Source organism: Anthonomus grandis, chromosome 7 (genome assembly GCF_022605725.1).
Source record: "Anthonomus grandis grandis chromosome 7, icAntGran1.3, whole genome shotgun sequence".
Lineage (NCBI taxonomy): Eukaryota > Metazoa > Arthropoda > Insecta > Coleoptera > Curculionidae > Anthonomus > Anthonomus grandis.
Window position 1 is genome coordinate 14387090 of NC_065552.1, and position 26013 is coordinate 14413102.

The 26013-nt window shown below is 31.0% G+C and overlaps 1 protein-coding gene across 3 annotated transcripts in view; it reads right to left on the reverse strand.

Annotated features, from left to right (window-relative positions):
- LOC126738157 (brain tumor protein-like) overlaps nt 1-26013 on the reverse strand; it is a 60315-nt gene that overhangs the window by 13476 nt on the left and 20826 nt on the right. For 2 of the 3 annotated variants that reach the window (XM_050443341.1, XM_050443342.1), the window contains exons 2-13: nt 25513-25768; nt 25300-25444; nt 17087-17314; nt 16370-16711; nt 11495-11761; nt 11197-11436; nt 10861-11083; nt 7170-7340; nt 6869-7095; nt 6064-6257; nt 5056-5219; nt 3318-3550 (exon numbers count right to left, since the gene is read on the reverse strand). In XM_050443341.1, coding sequence (XP_050299298.1) covers nt 3318-3550; nt 5056-5219; nt 6064-6257; nt 6869-7095; nt 7170-7340; nt 10861-11083; nt 11197-11436; nt 11495-11761; nt 16370-16711; nt 17087-17314; nt 25300-25444; nt 25513-25673 — 2595 coding nt within the window. In that variant the 5' untranslated portion in view covers nt 25674-25768. The remainder of the gene's footprint in view (nt 1-3317; nt 3551-5055; nt 5220-6063; nt 6258-6868; nt 7096-7169; nt 7341-10860; nt 11084-11196; nt 11437-11494; nt 11762-16369; nt 16712-17086; nt 17315-25299; nt 25445-25512; nt 25769-26013) is intronic. The other variant, XM_050443343.1, reaches the window with a different exon arrangement.

The window sequence follows — 26013 nt, forward strand, 5'->3', positions numbered from 1 at the left end:
TGGTATTGCTTATGATTTGTTCTATTTTTGATTGAGATTTCAATGCTAAAAGAAAGTTTTTAATATTCTCAATAGTTTTTAAGAAAATAAAGAAAAAGTCCTAAAAAATTTTTCCTAAATTTTTGGAAAAATGTTGGACCTAAAAAATATTTTTCTATGATCTGATGCGCCCTAATATTCCGAATAATTTTGTCTTAACAATTTTTTTTTGAAAATAATAGTTTTGCAGAAAAAACATAAAAATCAAAGAAACAAACATTTTCCCTTTGGATTTTTTAAGGAAGACTTTTTTGGGAAAATTGGGTATAACTTCTTTCTAGTTATTTTTCAAAAAAGTTTTATAAGATTTAAAAAAAAAAATTATATTTTTCACTCTAAAAATTTATCTAGTTTTCCAAAAATCTTTCATAAGTCTTATATTTTTCTGAGATATTTTTATTTTTCGATTAAGTGTAGTAAAATATTATTCTTTCTGAATTATTCTATTATTGATTTGGATTTTAATGCTAAAAGAAAATTTTCCATAATCAAAATAGTTTTGGAGAAAATGAATAGAAACTGTTAATAGGTTTTTTCCCAGTTTTCTGGAAAGTTTTATAAGACTTTTTCAAATCTTTTTTATTAGTTTGTAAAAAAATTTTTTCTCATTTTTGATAGATAAATTTTGGTTTTTTTTTTAAATCCATCATAACTTCTTCACTTTGAGGTCTCATCAAACCGTAGAATCAAACCGTATAGAATACCATTTAGTCGTAAATAAATATTTTTCTATACGGTTTGATTAGGATTTCAATGATAAAAGGAAATTTTTTTATATTCTTAGTAGTTTCATAGAAAACTAGAAAAAAAATTGTAGAGGTTTTACTCAAACTTGAATTTTCGCCTCTTTGACTGGGATTTTTAATCTTCTTTTAGGCCACATGGTTATAAGAAAGAAGTCTTATTTTCACTCCAATAATACGCTCTAGAAATATGAGCACCAAATTGTGTAACTTCCTGTATATAAATTTCCAGCTCCAAAAATTTATGGCTAACCACAAACTAAAATTAAGAAGTTAAAAACCCATATTTATCTTCAAGATTTAAATATTGAATAGAATTTTAACCGAGAAAACAATTATTCTAAGCCGATTCCTCCTTAAAAAATATTTTCGTTATATTATGCTAGTTATATCTACGATAATGGCTAACTGTCCAGTAAACTTATCAAAATATTAAAACTTACTGTACAGGATGAGTCAGGAGAGGTTATCATTACTGTTTTCTACTACTGCTATGTATTATACTGATTTTAGTTTTTAAATAAATAGTAGAGCAGATCCCAATTTATTTCCAGGAAACTAGTATATAGTATTCTGAGATCCGCTCTTTTAGAATTATAGAAGACATTTTCTACTTTAAGATGATTGTGAAATTGTTTATTAGAAGTGTTTTTAAATTTAATAAGAAGTGATGGATTAAAAATATCCTCTTTTAACAAAAAATCATGGCAATTTCAATGGAAAAAAAACTTAGCAGTTGGCGAAATAACGAAATCTAGTAACCGTTCTTAAAAATTATATATTGAAGTCAGCTGCCAGTCAAAAAATTCAAAAAAAATATTAGTAAAAAGCAACTTTTCTATTTAAGTTTCTCGTATTACTATACTCAGGTAAGTTAAAATGACCAAACAATATTACCTTAGCCTGATAAAGATATGTTAAAGACGAAAGATATTCAAATAATAATTCGTACGTCGCAATATTTTGATTCGGTGGTATATATATATGAGAATAGTGTATAGGCAGCTAGTGTCAGTCACTATTTTTATTCCTATTATATCAACTATATTACAAATCGATCGATTGATCGAAGCAATAATTTTAAATTAGAGACCGCAAAGTTCTGCCTAATAGCGAGTATTACACCCCCTCCACGATTGTTCCATCTTTCTACGTATTTTCTATCGCATTTGTACACAGAGTATTCCTGTGAGAAAAGTTCTGAATCGGAAATGCTATCGTTTAGCCACGTCGCGGTTATAGCAAAAATATCAAAGTCGCAGATTTTGTTTTCGTTCGTAGACCTTTAATACTCTGATAATAAATGCGAAGGTCACTGTGAGCCTGTTGCTGCCGCCAGGCAGTCTGCGATAATTGAACAGACGAGTGGCTTTAAGAGCGAGATGCAAGTAAAATGACCATTACATTTGAAGTAACGAGTGACTGAGGTTGCATCATAGACCTTGCAGTCATCCAAATATCTATTATTCCCACGAATCTATTATTATGTACTTTGAGACGATTGTATGCGATAACATCCAACTGTAAATAAGCCTGAAATATATTGGCGTTATTTTTAGTGGGTCATATTTTAATACAGATGAATTAGTAAAAATATTTTTATTTTGAGACTGAATAAAGTTGTGGAGATCTTCCCTTGAATACTCTTCTGATAGTCCCACGATGGTAACTTTTAGTTGCACAAGCTTAAGTTCTTTTATTTTATAATCCTCTGTAAGTCTCTCCCTGGCAAGATTCTTAACTATAGTAGCGCCAATAGAATCAGCTGTCAAAAAAATACCTCCATATGCGATATTCTGAACCTTGCTTAGTTGAATTCTTTCGTGTGCTGGATTAATGTGAGTTAAGATATCTGTCTTCGTCTCAGTGTGGTCTTGATTTGCTTTGATTGTGTTTTGACAAGAATTCTTTCAAGCCTGGAACCAATGGAGTGTAAAATAGAATCCTTAACCGAATATATATATTTTTCGTCGATGTCTGCTTTAAAGAGTGCTTAATTACATCCAAGGAAATGCTTTTATTTATGGAATTTTTAATTGTATTTTTAATATCCATGTCAGGAATATGTCTGCATGTTGGGCAACACCAGTGTAGTCCTGGGACCGGAGATAATAAATTTGCTTCTTTACTAGGTTTACGCATACAATCAAGGGGATATCGCTTGGAGCAACAGCCAGAGCATGTCACGTATGGCTTATTTCGGGTGCTGGACGCTGATGCATTACAAAAGCCGCACTGAGACATGATGTTTCGTTTCTGTCTTGCTCATACACACATGATGAGAATTAGGAGCATGCGGCATCGACACATTTTCAACACTTGATAGACCACTCACCCCTATTCCTCTATACTTCAGGAAGGCCTCAGAGACTTTTCAAACTTTTTGCACTTATTTACTTCATAAAATAGGCATTATAAGTATTACAGACAGAAACATACGATATACTCTTATAGACTCTCTACTCTAATTATTGTGTATAAATTTCGACAACAATACCCAAGAGAAAACCAATTTATATAAAAATATTTACGTACCTTTACATAAGGGCATTCAAACTCTGTTATAAGCGAGCCATCACGGGCGAACACCGCAACGTGGAAGCGGTTTCCGTGAGAATCACCAATTAGGACATCGCCCGCGTCAGAAATATCAATTCCGTTCGGAAAATTTGTCAGGTTCTCGCATCCGATGCGTCGAAGAAACTGACCATCTTCGTTAAACACGACAACATTATGTCCTTTAAAGTCGCATACGTAATATTCTTTACCTAAAAAAGATTTTTGATGGCTATAGCAATTTGAAAAGGTTTGGTAAATACATGATTATAGTTTATTATTTATTGGACCAATTACACTGAGGAATACATAAGATTTTTAAACTAGAACAAAATGTATTTTTAATAAATAAATAAATTTTCATTTCATTTAACAAATAAATTTCCAGTAATGAACATTTTTGCATCTTGCATAAATATTGTTTTAAATAAAATCTCTCTACTAATTTTAGAAATACCAGGTGGGCCAGATAAAAGGAGCACTATATAACTTGTTTTCTGTGACTTCCGGTTTAACGGGAAATTGTCTTAAATTTTAAATGGGATGTTCACTATATTCTTACATATCTGTAGAATATTATATTTTAAAAACAATGATACTCCACTTAAAATTTTTTGTCACGTCAAAACAATTTTATATTTTTAATTTGGAATGCAAATTATGAATAGGTTAAAAAGCTTGCTTATCTATTGAAAATATGTAAACATGTATTTTTAGTGTTTAATTAATATTCAATAATTTTTTGTACATGTTTTTCAAATACCGGGTGTTAACGATTTGACCAGAAATGTTTTTTTAATTCTTTGAACAAATCAAAGTAAAAGAAAGTCTATTTCTTCCGAATATATGTGATAGTTTTATAGATAATGTTTAATTTGAAAACTTAAACATTATCTATTTATTTATGTATTTGCATATATTATTTGTTAAATTTTGAATATTTAGTTTTTGATTTTTTGCTATTCAACTTTAAAGCTGTTATCCTCAAATACATTCAATACAAACCGCTGAATCTTAATAACCTCCGTTAATTTATAAATTATTTTTACTAAAAAACTTCTCTTATATCTTTAATACTTTTGAAGATATTTATTATTAATTAATTTCAGAAAGCGAATTCGAAAAAGCCCTACTTAATTTCACTTGTTTCGTTTAAAATACACTGAAGTTCTACAGAGTTCCCTTTATCCTGGGCCACCTGATACATTTCACAATGTTACAAAGATATTATTGACTCTTTAAAAGTGGACTTAGTAATTTAGTTTTAACTGTACTATCCGCTGCTGTTTTAGAAATAATTGTTATTAATAGCCTTTTATAGTTTGGAAGCGGAGTTCTTAAAATTCAATATATAATTCCTCAGATTCTTTAAATATTTTGCAACATCCAGATTTTATGCTTTTCTTTGGTAACTAGCCCCAAACTACGTTATACCACTGATTAAGCTTGTGACTATTTGACTAATATAAACTTTAGAAGTATGGCCTACAGAAAATTGCAAACCTCAAGTGTTTCTTGTTAAAAATTGACATTGGTATTTTTACAATAAACCATTCCATGTTTTAAAAGCTACTAAATAATTAGTAAATTGCTGGGTAAAGTATGTCAAGAACAAATAAAATCAAATAGTGCAAATGCAATGCGACTTTTTCTTTTTGTCATAATAATATTAACAATATAATATTAACTGTATTTGCACAAAAAAAAAAAAAATTACCATGAATAGCAATATCAGATGGTTCTCTCATGTAGTCGCTACAATCAAACCAGCGCAAAAGATCTCCATTTTCATGGATGATAAAAACAGTCGGGCTCACGCTATCAACCGCCACAATTTCGCCGGTGGTTGTAACTGCCAAACCAGCTACAATATCAATGTACCTACAACAAGAACGTGTTATACACAAAGGTATATATTACTGAAATAGATTGTTATACGTAGAGGTTTTAATTTAATTTTGCTGATATTTCAGGTGTTAAAATTGGTAACAAATATCTTTTGCCAGCTCTTAAATTGAGTTTTGGATAGGAATAAATATAATGCAATCAGGAATTCAGTCGGTCAATACTTTTTCCTGAAGATGAATTAAAAAAAAAAAAAAACGACAAAAATTATTAACTCTCACAATTTACATTTATATCCAGATAAAAAACGAAAAAGTCTATTCTGTCTTTGTAGAGTATTCGAGTTAAAAAAATAAAAAGATAGTCTGTTCATGGAAAGCAAAATAATCCACATAAGTCTTCTGATTTTTGAAATTTTACAAAGTATCTTAAATATATATATATTTTTCTTGCGAGCCATCCAAATCCAGGAGATTGCCCACATATTCTGAGACAACTTAAATATAAATATAATTTTAGTTAAGTGTATAAATCAATAACTCTTTCCGGTTAACTTCAATCAACGTAGAATTTGACACGTAGAAAGCGACAATAAATGGAAGTTTCCTGTTATTGAATATTTGGGGGTGCTACACATTTTTACACGAGTACACATTTTATTGTTTAAATTAAATTGTATACTACTTTTTTATGTAATTTTATTAAACTGGTGGTTTGAAGAGCTATGCCGGGTTACAGATCTTTTTCGAATTTATTGCAAAGAGTATTATTCCAAATTATATATTTTATAAATATATTATTCTAAGATAGTACCGTAACATCCAATAAAATAGGTAACTAAGAATAAAAATGATACACTTTAAAAAATCGCATTACTTACCTAATAGCAATTTTCTTTAAGAAATGCCCATTTTTGGTAAATATCTGCATGCGGGACCTTTCATTTCCGCGATCACAAACCACATATTTTCCGGTACTGCGCATTACAGCGACCTTTCTTGGATACCACAATTGCCCCTCATCTTTACCGGGAATACCAAATTGGAACTTAAATGCACCAGTTTTCTCAAAAATCTACAAAACAACACAAAATTTAAAAAAATGGAAGAAAGTGATCAAAAGATGTTTTAATTTTTCGTGTAAATCTTCCGCAATTTAAAGATTTTTAAACTCATGCATTTCATTTTAATTAGCATAAAATTACGCAACTTGTTATAATTGAACTAAAACTGTATCTTTGATCGTTTCCACGATCCCAATGGTCACCCTTAAATTTCGAATTTCCCGCTGCACACTGAGAACATTCAAACCTAAATCATCTTACGCCATAGCTATATTAGATTAAGTTTACCTAACTCCATCATAAAAATGGCTAATTTGTAATTAAAAAAATCGAAAGTTTATTCCTTTTACAAAATAAGAGCCTAAGTAAGATTTACGGTCATGTGACTATTATAACTTACTCGGTAGATATCACTTTTTGTTATGGGAATCAATTGAAATATTATTTTTGAAACTCAGAATTTATAACACACTAAAGGTCTTTATTATTACTCGAATTATTCTTTTTGTTCATGTTACTCTTGAAAAAGTAGTTTTCTCAAGAATTACTGCAATTTTAACCTAAACGTTCTAAAATTAGTCCCCATGGACTAAGTGATATACTTCTTTTTGTAGTAACTAACCTGAATCCTATGGTTGTTAGTATCAGCAACAATAATATCTTCCTCTAAGCCCAGACAGAATCCGTGAGGAGAATTGAACTGACTTTTACTTGGTCCCAACTGTCCAAATTTACATCTAATCTGCATCGGGCTGACCTTATTAGCACGACTTGGCAATGGGTTGCTGCTGGTGGTACTCGGAGGCAAAATACTGCTTAATGTGCCATCTAAAAAATCAACAAGGCAATCTGTAATGCCCAAAATTTTATTAAAATATGCTTCTAAAATTACTATTATTGAAATTAAATGATTTAATTATTACCAGTGGACATGATATCTTCTGGTGTAGATAAAAGCGGTGAGGTAGATGTAGATACTCCTCCAAATCCGTTAATCATGTTGTTGTTGCTTAAGTGTTGGTGCAAAGAGGCAGATGAAGTGGAACGCACTAACATATTTGCCCCATTTGGCGTAATCGTCGAATTAGACTCAACTGAAATTAAAAAAAAAAACGATTAGCTTATTTATTTAACTTCAATTACTTTATACAATATAGTACAAATATTCAAAAAAAAATTTAAAAAAAAATAGAAAATTAACTCTCTTAAAAGGCTTGTGGTTGTACAGGATGTGCTTTTTATTAAAAGCCTAAATCTGTTCTTAGAACCTAAGCGTTTTAAAAAAAAACTTTAATTGCAAAGTCTTTTAGCTGCAAACAGTTTTATAGACAGGGTGTTTTGTTTGTAGGGATGGTACCAACTATGTTGAACTATTTTTTAGCTGAAATACGTCATGTATTTGACATTGTGTGGTGCTTATGCGAAGTAGCTTTAATAACTAATGACAATGCTGGTTAATTAACTAAGATGTCGTTTTTATTTTTTTTTCATTTTTCTTTCGGATCTTGACGTTAAAATTTTATAATATTTAACTTAAGTAAACTTTGATTTTTTTTCTTTTTAATCAGGTTCCCTATACATATATTTTTAAGGTTACAATGTTAAGTGAAAATTGTTAATGTGGCAAGATAGAATAACTGGCGATATAGTGATTTATCCTGCCCTCCATTATTCAATTTTAAGTAGTTATAGATATATTAAAAATGCTCTATTGGGGCACATAACTATGAATATTCGTTATAGTAATTTTTAGATTTTCCAATAAAATAAAGATTTTTGCTTTATCTTATACTTTATTTTGTTCTTTCATAATTCTAATTTAAATATATTTCTTAACTAATATGTTAAATACATAATTTGTACAATTCGGGCACTATGAAATACAAAATGTATGTGCACAAATTTTTTCCTAATTATTAATAATTTTCTTATAATTATAACAATACTAAGATAAATGTTTTTAGGTGTATATCATTTAGCGAATTTTAGAAACCAGACATATATTTATATTTTGGACTTTATCTGGAACAAATTCGATAAAGAATAAATGGAGGCTAATGATCCAATAGTAAAAAAAGATAGTTTTTAATTAATAAATAGTAAAATCGCAAAAGCGCTTGTTTGTACCTTGGTTATGAATGGTTAAGAATGAGGTAATGAAATTAGTGCCTTATTATGTATTTATAAATAAGTGTCCGCAGATTTTCAACCGGATTTAAATCGAGCGACTGCTACTGTCGAGGCAAAACATTGATATAACCATATTATGTTCTTTCATTCGACGGTGAGAAAAAGGTGAGAAATATGACGTGACAGAAAATCAGGACATCGAACACAGAAAGCCCACCGCATCGAAATAAATTTAACTTTGATTGGTCATTGGTCGCTAATATCGGTCGTCACAAATTTATTTCCATTGATCGATATTTGTATATATCATATTGATCGATGATATATTGATATGGTCGACGTGCCGTTAAAAAACTGTTGTTGACGAAACTGCATAGAGTGGACGGATTTAAGTTTGCTAGAGAACACAAAGACTGGACACAAAATCAATGAGCGTCAGTAGTTTTTAGCAATGAAAGTAAGTTTAATTTATTTGGAAGTGATTCTACAGGATATGTACCAAGGTTTCCTAGTCAAATGGTGTTTTAGGCGATATGGGTCTGGTCCACTAATCAGATTTAATGGGCGTAAAAGTATGTTGACATATTGGAGAGTAACTTGTTGCCATATGAAGAGGATCTGCCATTGTCATGGATTTTCCAAAAGGATAAAAGGATAATGATCCTAAACACACCTCCAGACTAGTTAAGAATTGGCTTTTAAAGGAGAAAATTCGAGTATTGGATTGGCCTTTCCATTCACTCGATTTGAACCCTATAGAGAATCTTTGGCAGCACTTGCAAAGTCAAATTAGAAAAAGAAACATCAAAAACCGAGAAGATCTATGGATAGTTTTGCAGGAGGAATGGAGTAACATTTCAGTTGATTATTGAAGAAGCAAATTGACTAGATGAGAAGGCGATGCCAAGCAGTCATTAAGGCTAAGGGGTAGCCAATTTAAAATTAACAAAAAAAGATTTATTGAATGAATAGTAGTTTTTACCGTATAATTTAAAAATATTACAGATTTATAAATGTTTCCATACTTTTGTTCGCCGTGTTTATATAGGAGTTAAATATTATAAATTTTAAACATCAATATTACAAAGCCTTTATAATCTTAAACAACTTCGCTTTCGCCTAAAAAGATACTAATATAAAATTAATATTAAACAAAAGCAAAATCGACAAATATTACTGAAAAAACAACAACATGATAATGACAGTAAAAATAGCATGTCAGATGTGATAAGATCGATCAGATTGAAAACTGGATATATATAAGTGTCAAAGGATCTATTTAATAAAGTCAGAAAAAATAAAATAGATATTGTTAAATTTTCATTTTTCCAAAATATTGTATAATGCATAACATGAAAACTTTTCAAGTTTGTCAGGGGGCATGTAAGAACGCTTTAAAGAACTCAACTAATTCCTAATTTAACCTAAGCTGTATCTTTAACAGTTACCGAGTTCCCAGGCTTAGGATCTTAAAAAGGAATAATCAGGTATATTTGTTTTTTTGTTAGGTATGAATTCTTATCGCCCATATTGATTGTCGCCTGCGTATTGCTCTCGTTTTCTTCAAGGCCTGGTTAATTAAATATTCAGCTATTGTTAATTTTTTATTGTCGACTTTTTTGCCATGAGACTTTTTCTATTTTACTTAGCCTATCAGGTATATAATGTCTGTAATAAATATAAGTATGAACTTCAATAATAAGAAGATTTGAAATGTATGCGAGTAAAGATGCGACAGTTAGGTTAGTTATTGATTGTAGTTTTTTAAAAACGGTAAGAGGACGAAATTGTGATCACATTGTATTCACTTTCATAATCTCATTGTTTTTCGTAATTGCCGCCAACAATAATTAAAGTCTTGTGATTTTTATAGTCTCTCTTTGTTATTTGGGCATTTAAAAAAATATTTTAATTTGTATATACATCTTTAATAATAGTACAATAATTATAATAAAACATACTGTGATCTTAACCGCCGCGAATATCCCAAATGTTCTCAGTCATTCGGGAATCATCCGGAGACACGTGGAATATTAGCGAATCTTCCGAAATAACGGTCTAACCAATATAAAAAGCCTTCACCGCTAGGAAGCCACGAAAAGTTCGACACAATCGAAATAAATAGTAGGAAATATTTTTAGTAGTGTAAGTTTGTAATAAATAAGTTGACTATTTTTATGATTTTTTTTATCCTGTAGATTCTGAAAAAAAATATAGGTCTCTAATAAAATCTCCACTCTGTACATCGTAAGGACCATAATTAGGGTAAATAAATACCATCTGCATATCTTAGATTATATGGTGTCTCTATAATTTTTCTCAATTTTATAGATGGTGAGACAATGTATATGTTTAAAAACGTTATGTTATTATGAATTCAAATATTTTTTTACTAAATCTCATTAAATATCTTATCCTGTTATAACCATTTTTCATTTTCAATACATGCTTTCTAGTCACTACTTGAAATAATATTCAACTTACCACCTGCATTTAATCCAAGCTTAGCCAAAGAAGCCAAATTTTTCACCGCAGTATCGTTGCTCAACAATTCAGCAAAATTAAAACCAGAAGGGGTGGGTGAAGTAGCTGCGCTACTGCTAGTTTCCGCCAATGTTGCCAATTGTGCCAAATTAAATTCAGCAATACTAGAAAATCCTTGCAAAGCGGGTGTAGCAGACACTTGAGGATAAGTCGGGCTAGATAGCTGTAAATATCGAATATTTGTTATCTTTTGCAGAATTGAAACTAGATGTTATTTTCAAATGGAAAAATTACTTAATTGATAGTTAAAAAAACCAAAATGGCAAAATTACATACTTGAGTAAAGTTTTGAATATTATTTGTTAGGTCACCGTCAAAACTTGATTGCATTGAAGTCGGTAAAGAAATTGGACTTCCCCCGTTCGTAATGGGAGATGGCTTACATAGAGGTGATTTATTTATACCATTGATAGCCAATGGGGCTATCTCGTTTAAAGAACTATTTGTGGGACTCTGAGGACTATCAACAACCAAAGTAGTCTCAGTCAAAAATGTGCCAAAATTCTCCTTCAATACCTGTAAAAAGTATATTAAATAATATTACTTCAATACGATGTTATGAATTATAACGAACCTTCTCAAATTGTCCAAAATCAGATTTAAATTCCAAATTAATAAAGCTGTCGCATTTGGGAACCCTAGTATTTAGTGATAAAAGTCGGTTGGCTACCACTTGACGCAAATAAATCATCTCTAAAACAGTGCCGTTATCTAGTAGTTTAGAGGTATATCTGCAAGCATCTTCAAAATTGCTGATTGTTTTTCCAAGATCATCAGATTGCTTCATCATTTGCAAAAATCGGTCGTGATACAATTTATTCAATTCCTCAAGGGCTTCATCCTAAATGACAAAGAAATAAATAAATAAATAAATAAATAAATAAATAAATCCATAGGAATAAAATGTATTTTTAGATAGACTGGGTGTCCCAAAAAAGGGAGGCCAATCCGCCGGCCACATATCGGGTGGACCAAAATAATGCGACTTTCGTTATGCCATTTTTTAATTGGGCGCTCGGTTTTAAATATACAGGGCGTCAAAATGAGAAATATAAAATGGTTTTTAAGAAGTAAGTCTAGTGTTTCGTAAGATATTAAATTAAAATTAGGTGTGAGGGGGTTTTTCGGAACGAGAAATTAAAATCCGTTCACGGATTCGCTATACCATGTGTTGCAATACTTTTATGCACTAAAACTTTTTTGTACCCATGTATAATAAAGTTCTAGTAAAAAATTCTAATTATCCAATCTTTTCTTGTAAAAAAAGTATTCTTAGTAAATGTCGGACTGAGAATCCGTTTATTATAAATCTTTTTTGAAATCTAGATTTTAGACATTTTAACAAGTTAATAAAATAAACGTAAATTATTTTTTTCTAAATTAATGCTTAATTACTTATTATAATAAAAATCATAGAATAATGACCCTAAATTATCTGTTCTAAGTGATTCATTTACAAGCCCTCTTTATTAAAGAAAATCTAAGGCTTTGAAAAATATTTGGTTTCAACCTGAAATGCTCTCCAGCTGCAATGATTCTTTCCCTTAAATGATCCTCGTTTAAAATCAGCAAAAAAACTATGTATACATAAATTATGTCCAATACCAAAATTTAATAGTTTAGAAAATATTTATTAGAGTGATATAAATTCAACTCTACAATAACGTACAATAATAACGCTCTTTGAACAAATTTTGATAATTTAGTATTTCACCATAGTAGGTTGCAAAATAACAATAGTTAATATCCGCGCTTGTCGTATGAGGTACAGAATAATATTTAAACCACTTCTGTGACATTCGAGATTGTCTACCAAGACAAAATATTTTTGATTTTTACAAATAACTTGTTGAAATAGCCATTTCATATAGTATAATAATATATATAAATATATAAATTTATTATAATAGTAAAAAAAAACAGCAACATAACGGTAACTAAATTCTAAAGTAAGTTTTCAATATGCCCTCTATTTTGAATAATACATATAGGTAGTATAAACTATACAACTTCTAAATGTTCTATAGCATTGGATACAAAATCTGTTTGATTTAAGTAGGCTAGAGCCTCTCTAATACTTCTTTGCATTTCATTTACCGTAGTAAGCCTTGGATTGTATTCTATCCTTTAATCTTCCCCACAGAAAGAAATCTAACGGAGTAAGATCTGGACTTCGAGCTGGCCAAGGGATTGTTCCATTTTGCCCTATCCAACGGTTGTAATGTTGGTATAGGAAGTTACTTATTCCATCTTGATGCCACATTAATTTAGCACGTTGGTAGGCCGGTATTTCATTTTCTATTAGCGGTTGTATTTCATTCCTTACCATATCTAAACATCTTCTTGAATTCAAATTTTCACTAAAGAATATCCTATAATTTTTGATCGATAAATTCCGCACCACACTTTTACGGATCGTCTTCCCTTCTTTTGCACTTCCAAAATCTTTGTCTTATTTTATCACTCCAGTACTGCATATTTTTCCTATTGAAAATTAGTGTTGATGTTTGTTGATGAAAAATTGACGTCATCAGTCCAAACAATCTTATTAAACAAATTTTCATCGAAATTCATGTTTATTAACCATCACAAAAGTTTATTCTTCCATCATAGTCTCTTTCTTCTAAATGTTGAACAGGTAAAAATTTAAATGATTTACGATTATTTAACTCCGAAGCGGTTTGGCTGGTGGAGGTTTCAGGGGTATATCCTCAAAATGTAGAATTTCTAGCTGCTTCTCTTCTGGTAGAACTCTTCGGAGTCTGTCCTTAGGTCTTGGGAGTAAATTACCATCTTACTTGAATTTTGCATCAATTTTGCCAAAAAAACTTCTTTTCCAGAATTTGCCCTTACGGAAATTTTCTTTAAATCACCTGTAACTATTAGTCCCTGGATCATTTTGCTCAGAAAGAGCTGTTAAGGTCATGTTATTCACCTTGTATTGCTCCTTTGGATTGTTTGGTCCAATTCTGAGTACTGTGCATTTGGACTCATTTAAGACTGACTCATTTAAGGATATAGGGTATTATCCTTGACCATGTTTCTACTTTCTAAAGATCTATTTTCAGCTGCTCTCCATGTCTAAGAGGATTTGCATATATTTTAGCATTATCGGCAAAGTTTTTGATTCTTGTTTCTGAGATCTGCAAGGTCAAAGAGATATAGTGTAAACAGTATGGGTCCCAACACCGACCCTTGGATAACTCCACTTTTTACTAGGTATTGCTCTGACATTACTCCAGTCACTTTGACTTGATAATATCTTTCCTTCAGCAGTTCTGCAATCATATTTAGTAATTTTCTTTTTACTCCAAAATGTTCGTTTTACTAATAAAAAGTTATGTGGGACTTTGTCAAAGGTTCTCTCATAATCCAGATAAATGACATCAGTTGGCTTAGAGTCATCATGATTTTTAGTCCAATCATTTAAACATTCAATGAGGTTTGTTGTATTGGAGCGTTTTTATATAAATCCATGCTGCAATGATGGTAGTAAGTTATTAAAAAAAAAGGCAATTAGTGCTTGAAGTAATTGCCTTTTTTTAGGTTCTAAAATACTATATAACTGTGTTCCTTTAAAAAAAACTTAAATATTGCGCATTGAAAATTTATATCTTATAACCTAGGACACCCTGTACAAATATTAAAATACCTGGTCACCGTCGATTAATAGCAGGTAGTCTTCTTAAGTCCTGGTAGGAATTTTATTAAAAAGTCTTAATTACCAGCGTTACAAAACGCTTTATGACGAAGACATAAATTTGCTAAAAGAAACGCAAAACCTTAATTTCTGTCTAAACTACACAAAATTCGAATATTAGTTCTTATAAGAGTTACCTTTACTTCGCCCAAGGAACCTAAAAAATATAATGGTTGTCCCATTTAAAATTCTAATGTTAAAGCCGGTGCAGCGCTTTTTGAACACCCTGTATTGATGAAACTCAAATAATTTAAAAATTCGCCTAAAGCGAAAACACTTCTGTAAATTTTTTTTTTGCACACCATGTAGATTCTGAGAAAAAGGTATAGGCCCCTAATAAAATGGCCACCCTGTACATGTTTTTACAATGTTCTCTATAATGCAATCGATCTATCACTCTTACAGCTTTTCGTTGTATACTAAAAATTCTTTTCATGTGTGGAAAATGTCCCCAGCATAGCATTGCATATGAGACTCCACAAAAGCATAATAGACGGTTAAAAGAACATTATCAGAAACAACATCCACCAGGCCACGTAGAGCAATAGTCTCCTCCATAGCATCTACAATATGTCTTTTTGACAAAGCCCTCTATATTACTGTAGGGTCATCCGCAAAAATTACAAAACTTTGATCTGGATTAGAACTAGGGTTACAGCTCTCCAGATACTTTATATAAATTATAAAGAACCACGGCCCCAGCACTGATCCCTGCGGAGCACCGATCTCATTTTCCAATAACTCAGATTTTTCATTATTAAAATATGTAAGCTGATTCCTGTTTGTGTATTCCGGTTAAATAAGAGATTATTAAGGTAATATTGGTTTTTCTCAAATTTGTACAATTTTTCGATAAGAATATGTGGGGGAACACAATCAAAAGCCTTTGTCGGTATTTATAATTTTCATTAATTCATTCACGGCTGTTGTTGAAATAGACTATCTAAATCCAAATTGACCCCGATTTAGAAGTTTATTGTTTTCAAAATAATTTGTGATTCTACCTTAAGAAGTTTTTCGATTACTTTAGATACAATCGGCACTTTAGATACGTATTGGTATATAATTGTTTACTATTTCTGTTGGACCTTTTTTGTGGATGGGGTTAACTTTAGAAATTTTGACTACAGATGGAAATACCCCTTCTTTAATACAATGATTAATTGAGTTATTTAAAGTATTTTTTTATATTTTAACATTAAATCCATCACCTTACCTTGGGATGTGAAATGCACTCGAGGGATGCTTTTTTGGTACATACAGCCAAAGGTATTGTTTTGAATTAACTTTAGAGGATATAAAATTATAAAAATAGTTGTTTTTCTTTGTGTAACTAAAATGATAAACCTTTGGATGCCTTAGAAGTTCCCAATGGTCACTATACAATTTCCGAAACCATTTTCATTTACTTAAATTTCCTTTAGTTCAAATTTAAATAAGATTTAATATGCTATATTGCAGCATTTACGCTAAAATTGTGTATTAATTAATATAATATACAATTAGGTAACACTTATTATCAGAAAAATATAAAGTATTAAGTATATTTTGGTCGAACCAACATTCACAATAAGGGCATTCAATAAATAATTCTCGTGAATGAAAACTACACTAATAAATTAAAGGTACACATATATTTAAATTTTGATACCATAATTTTTTAAAAGACGCAGCAAAATAAAAATTGTACGCGGGCGACAGGAGCGTTCCTATTTGTACATTAATTCATACATCATTTCGTTAACTTACCTTACATTTTTCTAAAACAGCCTTATAACTTTGGTACGTTTCATTAATCAGGTCTTTAGCAGCACTGCGCTGATGTGCCAATTCCTCCAAATTATTTTCGAGGTCGCTAGCGCATTTCAGTAGCGCGTCCACTTTTTCTTTGCTTTTGGTGAGCAATGACTCCATGTCTTGCCTCACTCTCATTTCCGAATCGGCTATAGCTTCGGTAGGATGTCCTTTATGATCTCCCTTGGCGCACTGAGCGCAAATCAAGCAGTTGCAACCGGCACAGTTGTATATTATATTTTCGCCAGGGTGTTGTTCACAGTCTAGTGGTTTGTGGATCATTATCTTCTTTCCTTTCTATAAGAAAGAGATAATTAAATACAGCCAGATGCGTGATATTTGTTGGCAGATTCAAAAAAAAGTTAATAATAAAAGGTTTTCTGATTATGGTCATCATACATTCTACAGTGGACACAACAATAAGCATATTTTTTGGGAAAAATTGATAGATCTACCCTAAAGCCACGCAACGCTTTAGTATTTCCGGTTTACAAACAAAAAGAAGAACAGATACGAAATGATATAATGGCAAATGATAGTTGCACTGAATTACTGCATCGCTTTGCAGTACTATTCAAGTATATCTTAGTAATCTGTTGTAACCTTCGGAAACGCTTTTAATGCAAAGACACTCTTCTCATCACACTATTTTATTTAGCTCATAGAACTTACCTTACGCATTTCCTCAAGGTCAATAACAACATGAGACTCAAAGCAACGCATGTAGTGATGAGCAGTGTCGCAGTTGTTGCAAAGCAAGTTGTGGCAGGTGTTACAACAAGACTTGGCCACCTCTTTCGCGGTGCACGAGGTGCAATTAGGGTTTTCCGTGTTAGATACGTCCGATACGTTTGTTTTTATTACATCCAAAGGAAGAGCACCTACCTTTTTCAAACCCACCTGTAATTAAAGTACAAAGGTAGGTATTGCAAGGATTTCATTTGAAATTAAAATTGTGTGAATGTAAGAGTTATTTTAGGTTGTATTCGTGTTAAGTAGGACTAGCAACATTTAATAGGTCTACTATCGTTTAACTGGTTTGTTATTTGTTTATTTGTTATTGTTTACTATTAACCTCAGTAAAAAAGCGATGTTTGAATGTTTCGTCAAAGGTTTTGTTGGTATTTCAAAGCGCCATATTCTCTAAAAGAGTGGATTGATTTTTTAAAACTACACAGCAACGTATGGAGAAACTGGGAGAGGACCCTTCTACTTAGAGGGTTGAAGATTTTGCTGTTCTCTGCTTCAAGCCTTATCCTCCTCAGAAACAAACATGACGTGTTTTTGAATCTTGCAGAAAAGTTCTTTGTCATGCTGTAATGTCTTGCGGTACGTTTTTGTTGGGCCATCCTGTATCGTTAATTACGTTTACAAAAGCTTCTTTTTATATCTAACTAAAAAAATCACAATAATTTCTTTTCTATTCCCAATCGACTGAATCCAAATGATATGAAATCCATTTTTACATTAGGAATCTGCTTCTGATATTTTAATTTAATTGCAGTCTGTTTTGAGTAGAGGAGTTGACAAGCAAAACCAGTATTCTTCCCATAACACACTGATTATAGTAATACGTAAAATCTTTTGGAAATTTGCATGTCCTAAGGTTCCTCTTGACATTTTCCTTCCCAAAAATGGTAAAAATGGTGTAAACCCAACTTTAGGAAAGGATTCAGGAAACATAAGATATGGGCCTTTTGATGGCCCATATCTTATGTTTCCAAGAAGAAATTTGAAAATGTAGAACACCATCTAAATGAAAATTTTGCATTTTTAAATCAAATTAATTTGATTTGACAAAAAATAAAACAGTCACAGCCCACTTCGTTTTTTCTAATTTAATAATGCTCCCTTTTCGTTTATCAGCGATTTTCTCGAAAACGCTTAATTATATCGAAAAAATGGAATAAACAAAAATTTTATGTTTTTTCACGGCAAACTAGATGGTGTTGCTAGATTTTAAAATTTCTTATAGGAAATAAGATATATAAGATATACATAAGATACGGGCCATCAGAAGGGTAAGGTCCCCTAAAACCTCCTTTAAAATTGGATTTACGTAATTTTTGAGACGGAAAATAAAAAAGAGCACCCAAAAAACGGCGACATGCAAATTTTCAGACGAATTGTTGCATAATTGCAGTTACGGGTCTAAATTATCCACTTTCTTTAAGCAATTTGCGCTGGCTGTAGCTCTGAGGGGATGCATTTTAGGACACATGTTTATATGAAAAAAGTCTTATTTTAACTCCAACAATATGCTCTTAAAATATTTGCACAGAATTTTGTAACACCCTGTAATGAAATGCTTTTTTATTAAATTTTTTACTTCGATTTGGTGCAAAAGGGTATAAAAAAGGTTATATTATTACGTCAATTATTTACGTTTAATCAGCGTACTTATTTCTTTGGAATTATCTTCAATAAAAATATAATTCTGTTAAATGTCAACCTACGTCGACAAAATATTACAAATTTCGACAGGTTGGTTTCACTTCTTGACAAATATCTTGCCTAGTCAGGGCTTTCATTTCTTTTTATGTCCTACAGAAAAAAATGCAATGGCGTAAAATAAAAACCGTAGGAGCTATGCAAAAAGTGTCTAGGGCTGATCCATTTTTGCCGATATTCCCGATCTAAATATTCCATAACTTTACAATGAAAAGTGGGGAGAGAATCTTGTTGACACCACATTTTTTACATAGATTAAGAGGTACTTCATAAAGCCTGACGTAATTCAGTCAGAATTTTTAAATATATACGGCGTGAGTTTCCAGGATATTATTTCACTCTGGAAATTTTAACAAAGCCTGACCCAGATTTGGAAATTGTATGTAAAATTCAAAAATTTCGTCAAATACAGCATGTTTCATTAAAGGAAATATTGCAATTGCAAACATTTATAAAATGTAGAGAATATCCAACTATTCAATAGTCCATTATCTTTTCTTGTGTCTGACGCGAAGGAAAAAAATATAACAAACAACTTGTGACAAACCACCAGTGAAAATATGAAAATCAAAATTTGTGAGATTTTCGAACTTCTATTTTTAGAATTTAGGAACTTCTATATTTATTTTCGAATTTTCTATGTTAAAAAAGGTTAGTGACTCATTTTCAAAAAGGACTAATGTTTGCCCAGAAAATTAACTTCAGTCTTTAGCAGGTATCTTAGACCAATTAAATTATAGTACAAATTTTCAAGTCTAGGTTCCATCTGTACTAGTTACAATTTTTTAAAATGAACCCTCTAAAAAACAAAAAAGAAGAAAAAAACTAATTACTTGGCAACGCCGCATGCAAATTTAAAAAATGTTATATAAAAGTAAAGTTCTCTTCATGGCTAATCTTTTTGTAAAATAACATAAGAGGGCATTCTATTAAAAAAAAAAACATATTTTATGATAACTTTGTTGTGACCAAGCCTTCATATGTGAAAGTATTTTTAGTTTGTAAATTTTTGGCAATCCTACAACTTTGATATAGAAGTGTTTGCTCTACCTTATATTTGTCAGACTTATAGTACAATGGGCTGCCGGAGGCTGTTATCCACATGCAATTAGGATTACCAGGGGCCTTGGAAAAACCAATAAGGCTCTTCGATTTGAAAAACTTAATGGCTCGGTACCCTTCTTATGGCTAATAGCGCTATCTTTGCCATACAACGTTGACGCAGACCCAGTATATAGATAACAGTATTTAGATAACAAATGCCAGATTGAAGATATTGTCAAAGATTTTGTGACAGCTTTTGACAACTTCATATATTCCACCGGGTTCTAACTTAGACATCTCCTTTAGAGCATATTCCATAGTACAGGATGTCCCATTTTCGGTACTTTTGCAGGATATCTCCGTTAGTTTTAGAGATAGAGAGTCGCTATGTCATCTTTGCTACGGCATCTTTAGTTGTAAAATTAAAGATGCCGTCAACAAAATTTTCATAGCCGTTTTAGTTTTTAAGACACAGGGCATTTTTAAAAATTTTGCATTTTGGGACCTCTATCTCCTTTATCTTTAAAGTGTTTGTAAAAGTAAAAACTCATTCTTATAGATTTTTTTCCGTAGAATCCAGTGGTGTAGATATACAGGGTGTTCATTTGAAAACTTCCCACCACGGATTTATCAAAAACCACTGTTAAAAAAAAAAACGCCGAAATACGTCAAAAGGTTTGTCAAGGGGGACAACTTTCTAACCTAAAATTACTTCACCCCTTTCACCCTCTGCCCCCCAGAGTCATCCCCTTAAAAATTTTAAATGGCAAGGGGTATCGAGTAATAGCTTGTTTAAAAGGTCTGTCGAAGTCTTTTATTTTTTATATTTCGTTTTCGAAAAAATTAGAAAAATCTTTATTTATCTTAATTTGCTCAGATAGAAAACAAAAACATGAAAATATCAGTTCTTATTTCAATAAGTGTTCAAAATGTTGCCCGTTTTTGGCCAAACATTGATATAGGCGATGTTCAAATTCCTGACGGACATTTTCAAAAACATGTTAAAAGTAAAAAGTAATTTTAGGTTAGAAAGTTGTCCCCCTTGACAAACCTTTTGACGTATTTCGGCGTTTTTTTTTTAAACAGTGGTTTTCGATAAATCCTTGGTGGGAAGTTTTCAAATGAACACCCTGTATATTTTTTTTGATAAATAGTTTTTGAGTTCTTACCCAAACTTATGTTTTTTTTAAATGGAACACCCTATATATTTATATTCCATAATATTGGCCTTTTTTACCTTTTTAAAAAGATATAAGAGTATGGACTTATTTTTAAAAATAAGCAAATAAATAACTAAATTTAAACGATCAAATTCATAATTTAATGGGAGGCCATGGCTATTTATAACAAGAAATAAAAAACTGACAAATAAATAAATAAATGTCAACTATCTTCGGGTTTTGATTGACATTTCTGTTTTTGATTGAGTTTATGCTCCAAAATCCATTTATTTTCGTTATTTGTTAATTTTGCCAAAAAAATGGCAGCATTTGAAAATTATGATATGCTTGTATGTTTTATCAAAGCAATGAAAATGCTGAAGAAGCTTCGGAACCATATTTCCATAGGTAAGTTAGAAGCCGTTATATGACTAGATCCATTTTCTAATCCACCAATTTCACTACACCAATAATGTTGTAATTTTATGCCTCTTAGATATCCAGAGAGAAGGCAACCGTTTTTTGGTATATTTGCTCGTTTAAAGGACAATTTACTTAAGCACGGATCTTTTGTTCATCCGTGTTCTAAAGCATACAATAAAGAAAATAGGGAAGAAAAAGAAAAATAGAGTTTTAGGTTATATAGAAGCGACACCCACAACCTCATGCAGAAAAATTGCCAAGTGTCTTTGGAGTTGGAGTGTCTTGTTTTATTTTTGGAAAAGAAATAGTATACCCATTTTTGAAGGGAATCTTACAGCACGTAGGTACCTAGAGGAAGTTATTCGAGAACTTCTGGAAAATATCCCTCTAGCCCAATATAACACTGTCTACCTACAACAAGATGGTGCCCCAAGTCATAACTCTGGGCTAGTAAGGGCATTTCTTGAAAATAACTTTGCTCAAAGATGGATAGGTACCAACGGACCCGTTAGATGGCCTCCACAGTCTCACGATCTCTCGATTTTAGATTCTTTTTTATGGGGGTATATATAGGATCAAGTGTATAGAAGACAATGCAATAATCTAATAGAACTTCAAGATGCAATTCATTTAGCATTTCAAAATCTGAGAAGGAGACAAATTATTATTTTGAATGCTATTCAAACGGTTACAAAGATGTACCAATTTTGTATCAGAGAGGTCATTTTGAACATTTCTTGTAAAAATATTGTTTTGTTACATTGTTGTTTTGTTATATGATTGTTTTCTTATAGGGTTTATTAAATTTATATATTTGTTTTTTATGTTCTTTTATTACAAAAAAAAAATAAGAATGATGCAATTTCCCATTCATCGTTATTAATTTGTAACTTTTTATTTGTTTATTATTGTTATTCATGGCCTACTATTAAATTATGCATTTAATTTAGAAAATTTCTAAACCACTAGATTCTACTCTATTCTTTTACTTTTACAAAAACTTAAAAAATAATGGAGATACGAAGGAGGTCCCAAAATGCAAAAATTTCAAAAATGTTCTGTATCTTATAAAATAAAAGGGCTATGAAAATTTTGTTGACGGCATCTTTAGTTTAACGAAAAAGTAGCACAGTGTCGCGAAAACCGCAACTCTCTATCTTCAAAAATAACGGAGATATCCCGCAAAAGTACCGAAAATGGGACACCAATAAAGCCAAAGTGGTTAATAACAATTGTATAATATTGCTACTTTCTTAAGCTCTAGAATTGTTATTTAGAATTTTGGTTGTAAAATGACTGTTGGATACTTTAGAACAGAGAATGATAAATAAGTAAATAATTTAAATTTGAATAAGTTTTTTATTAATTTTGACTAAACAACACGGGTCTATGTCATACAAATTCGAAATCTTGGGGTCAATTTTGCTTCAGAACTGTCTCTCAAGAATTACAGGCTTGACATCAGGGGCTTTTAAAATGTATATTACTGTTAGACATTAAGACCTATTTGTTTTCAAACACACAAAGCATTTGTAAGTTACATATAAATGTGAGAGATATGTTGGAATATTGTTCATTTGTTTGGAGTCCTTAGTGTTTGGAGTGCTTTTTTAAAGAAATACAATCTCAAGTCTCTCTATGTGGTTTTTGTACATATTTAGAAACAAATACATGACTGATCCAGACTTGTTAGCATATTCATGTTTTTTCTGTGCAGCAAAAGATATCAACAAGACAGCATGGTTTCCAAAGTAAGAAATCTATGTATACAAATCTCTGTGAGATTATAGAAGATATTACTAAAGCTCTTAATAGGAGGTGTCGAATTAATGTAATATATACAGATTTTGTGTGCTTTCAGACAGGCAGACAGAGAAAATTTAACCAAATTCTTTACATCATACTTGGAGATGAGACCTCAGCAGTTTGTCATAAAAGACCATTATTTTGCAATATCAGATATTCCCCAGGGATCCAACCTTGAGCCAATGCTTTTTCTCTTATTCATAAATGAGTTGGTTAAGCAGGTAACTAACTTGCAAAAAATATATGCCTGGTCTATTAGACACAAATTACATTGTAATACCGATAATTACTTTGTACTTGGCTTCAATAGAAAAAAAGCCCAGGTTGAAAATAATTATAAGTTGGAAGAAGCAGTTTTGGCAAGGATTGATGAAATGCGCAATCTTGGAGTGGCTTTTGACTCACAGCTATTTCTCATCTTTCAGTAATTGTGAGGCATTGAATGTAACTTTAGAAAGTAACTTAGAAATATTAAAAGAATTCTAGAATATTACTCTGCCATATGGAGCCCCTGTTATGAAACCTTAAGATATTTATATTATCAGCAAACATGTGTATACGAAATGCACATATCTAGGTTAGAGATAATGAATTTTCACAACCTTTCAGGCTTAGAAAGCATTAAAAATATTCTTGCAATATTGTTTTTATATAAATTAATAATTTTATAAATGCTTCAGATTAACTCTGCCAAATTAACTTCTATGCACCTAGGTATACAACATGAAATCCTATGACTTTTTATATGGACAGTACTTGTACCTTACAAGTACATATTTACTATACAAATTCACCACTTTTATGTGCAAATTACATAATTAAATTTGATCTCATTGTGACTGGTGAAGTTAATAGCCAGGCTTAAAACAATGCTCTCAAAAAATCCTCAAAGTCTAAGATTGAGAAATTTAGTAAAAAGTATCTGTAAATATAAAACTACCAGGCATGTAATAACCATTGAATTGTATTTATTCTTTTCTTAAGATGTCTTAAGATTTAATGTTTCGGCATACAGAACAAGAGTCTTCTTTATTTTATGCAGATAATAAAAGAAATTAATTATTCTAGAAATACTACTGAATTAATGTTATGTGCAGTGCACTTTGTGCAATAAAATTAAGAGTAATTTTTAATATTCTGTAACTGGATATATCGTTTGTGGAGTTATTATGAAATAAAGCATATTCATTCTATTAGCAACGACACCCAAAAAGAAGTATATAAAGTGAGCTTTGCAGGCATAATTTTCTAAATGAATCAAAAAAATACACTTACTTATGAAACCTTTGAGAATACATTCAAAATGTATATCTGTTACCAACTTGTAAACCTAATATTTATTACCTGCAGTTAAATTTGATTTGCAAGGTTATAAAATTATAATGACTGAGGTATTTCTTTCAGTTGAATATGAAATATAATATGTTCACACCCACACAAAATAGACTGGCATATAATAACCACATTTTGAAACTTTTTATTCAAGTCAGTAACCCTTTTTTTCTAACAGTAGTGATGGAAGTAACTAAATTCCAAAATAAAGATAATAACACAAGTTAAATTTGATGTTGATGTTTAATATAAAATAAATATTAATGCAGTGTTTTTAAAATATTTATATATTTAGGAAACTTAATCTGCCTACCCTGACAAAAATATTGTTTGCAGGTAATAATGGTTACCTGAATAATTATTATTAATACCACAGAATATCATATATTAATATCAATACCAATTACTGATTATAAATCAAGTCAAACCGCTATTCTGAAATTAGTCAGGTTTCTGTTTATTACATTATCAAATTTTTAACATGGTTATGTCTTTAAAGCTAATAAAGAAAATTGTTAAAATATAAATTAAGAGATATGTACTCTAATAGGGTAGAAAATATTAGTAAAAATAGTATATTACTACAAAATACAATGAATTTGAGGTAATAATAATATTCTCTATGAATATCAGCAAATATCTGATTAAACATAAAATTTAATATCTTACCTTAGTTTCATAATTGCAAGTAGGGCAAACAATGGAAGTGTTAGGACTGCCAGCATCTCCTCCTTCCCCAATGAGGGTCTTTTCTAAGCAATGCTCACAGAAAACATGAAGGCAGTGCAGCATCCTTGGCCTTGTCAGAGTTTCCCTAAGCACATTTAGTATAAGATTAAGATTACACTACAATAATTGCCCTAGTAGAAAATATATTCTTACCCGCAAATCCCACAATTATCGGGATCATCCAGAAGAGCATCTCCAAGCTGCTCTCCACATATTTTTCCATTGATTTCTATTCCTCCGTCAATAGCATCAAACCCTTCGGACTTCATGAACTGTTCATCTGATGAATATTCCTCCTTCCCGTTTGTACTCATAGTTGTATGAACATTGACAATCTCACTTACTGTTTTATAATGCAATCTATTTCCAGTTAGGCTTTTAAGAGTGCACTGTATGAACAAATGTTTATCTAAAACAAAATACAACATTTATTTAGTATGTATGTTTATTGCCTTCACTAAAAGAGATATGGTATATTTTCTTAATTTTAATTCCAAAGAAAATAGCTGAAATTTTATTTCATAAAATATAAATAAAAATTCTATTCTTTAGAAAACTCTTAGGCTGTAAGAAACCTACTACTCAACTAATCCAAATCCAAGTGGCTAATGAAATGCACAGATGAAAGAGACAGTGTGCAACAGGGATAGAAAA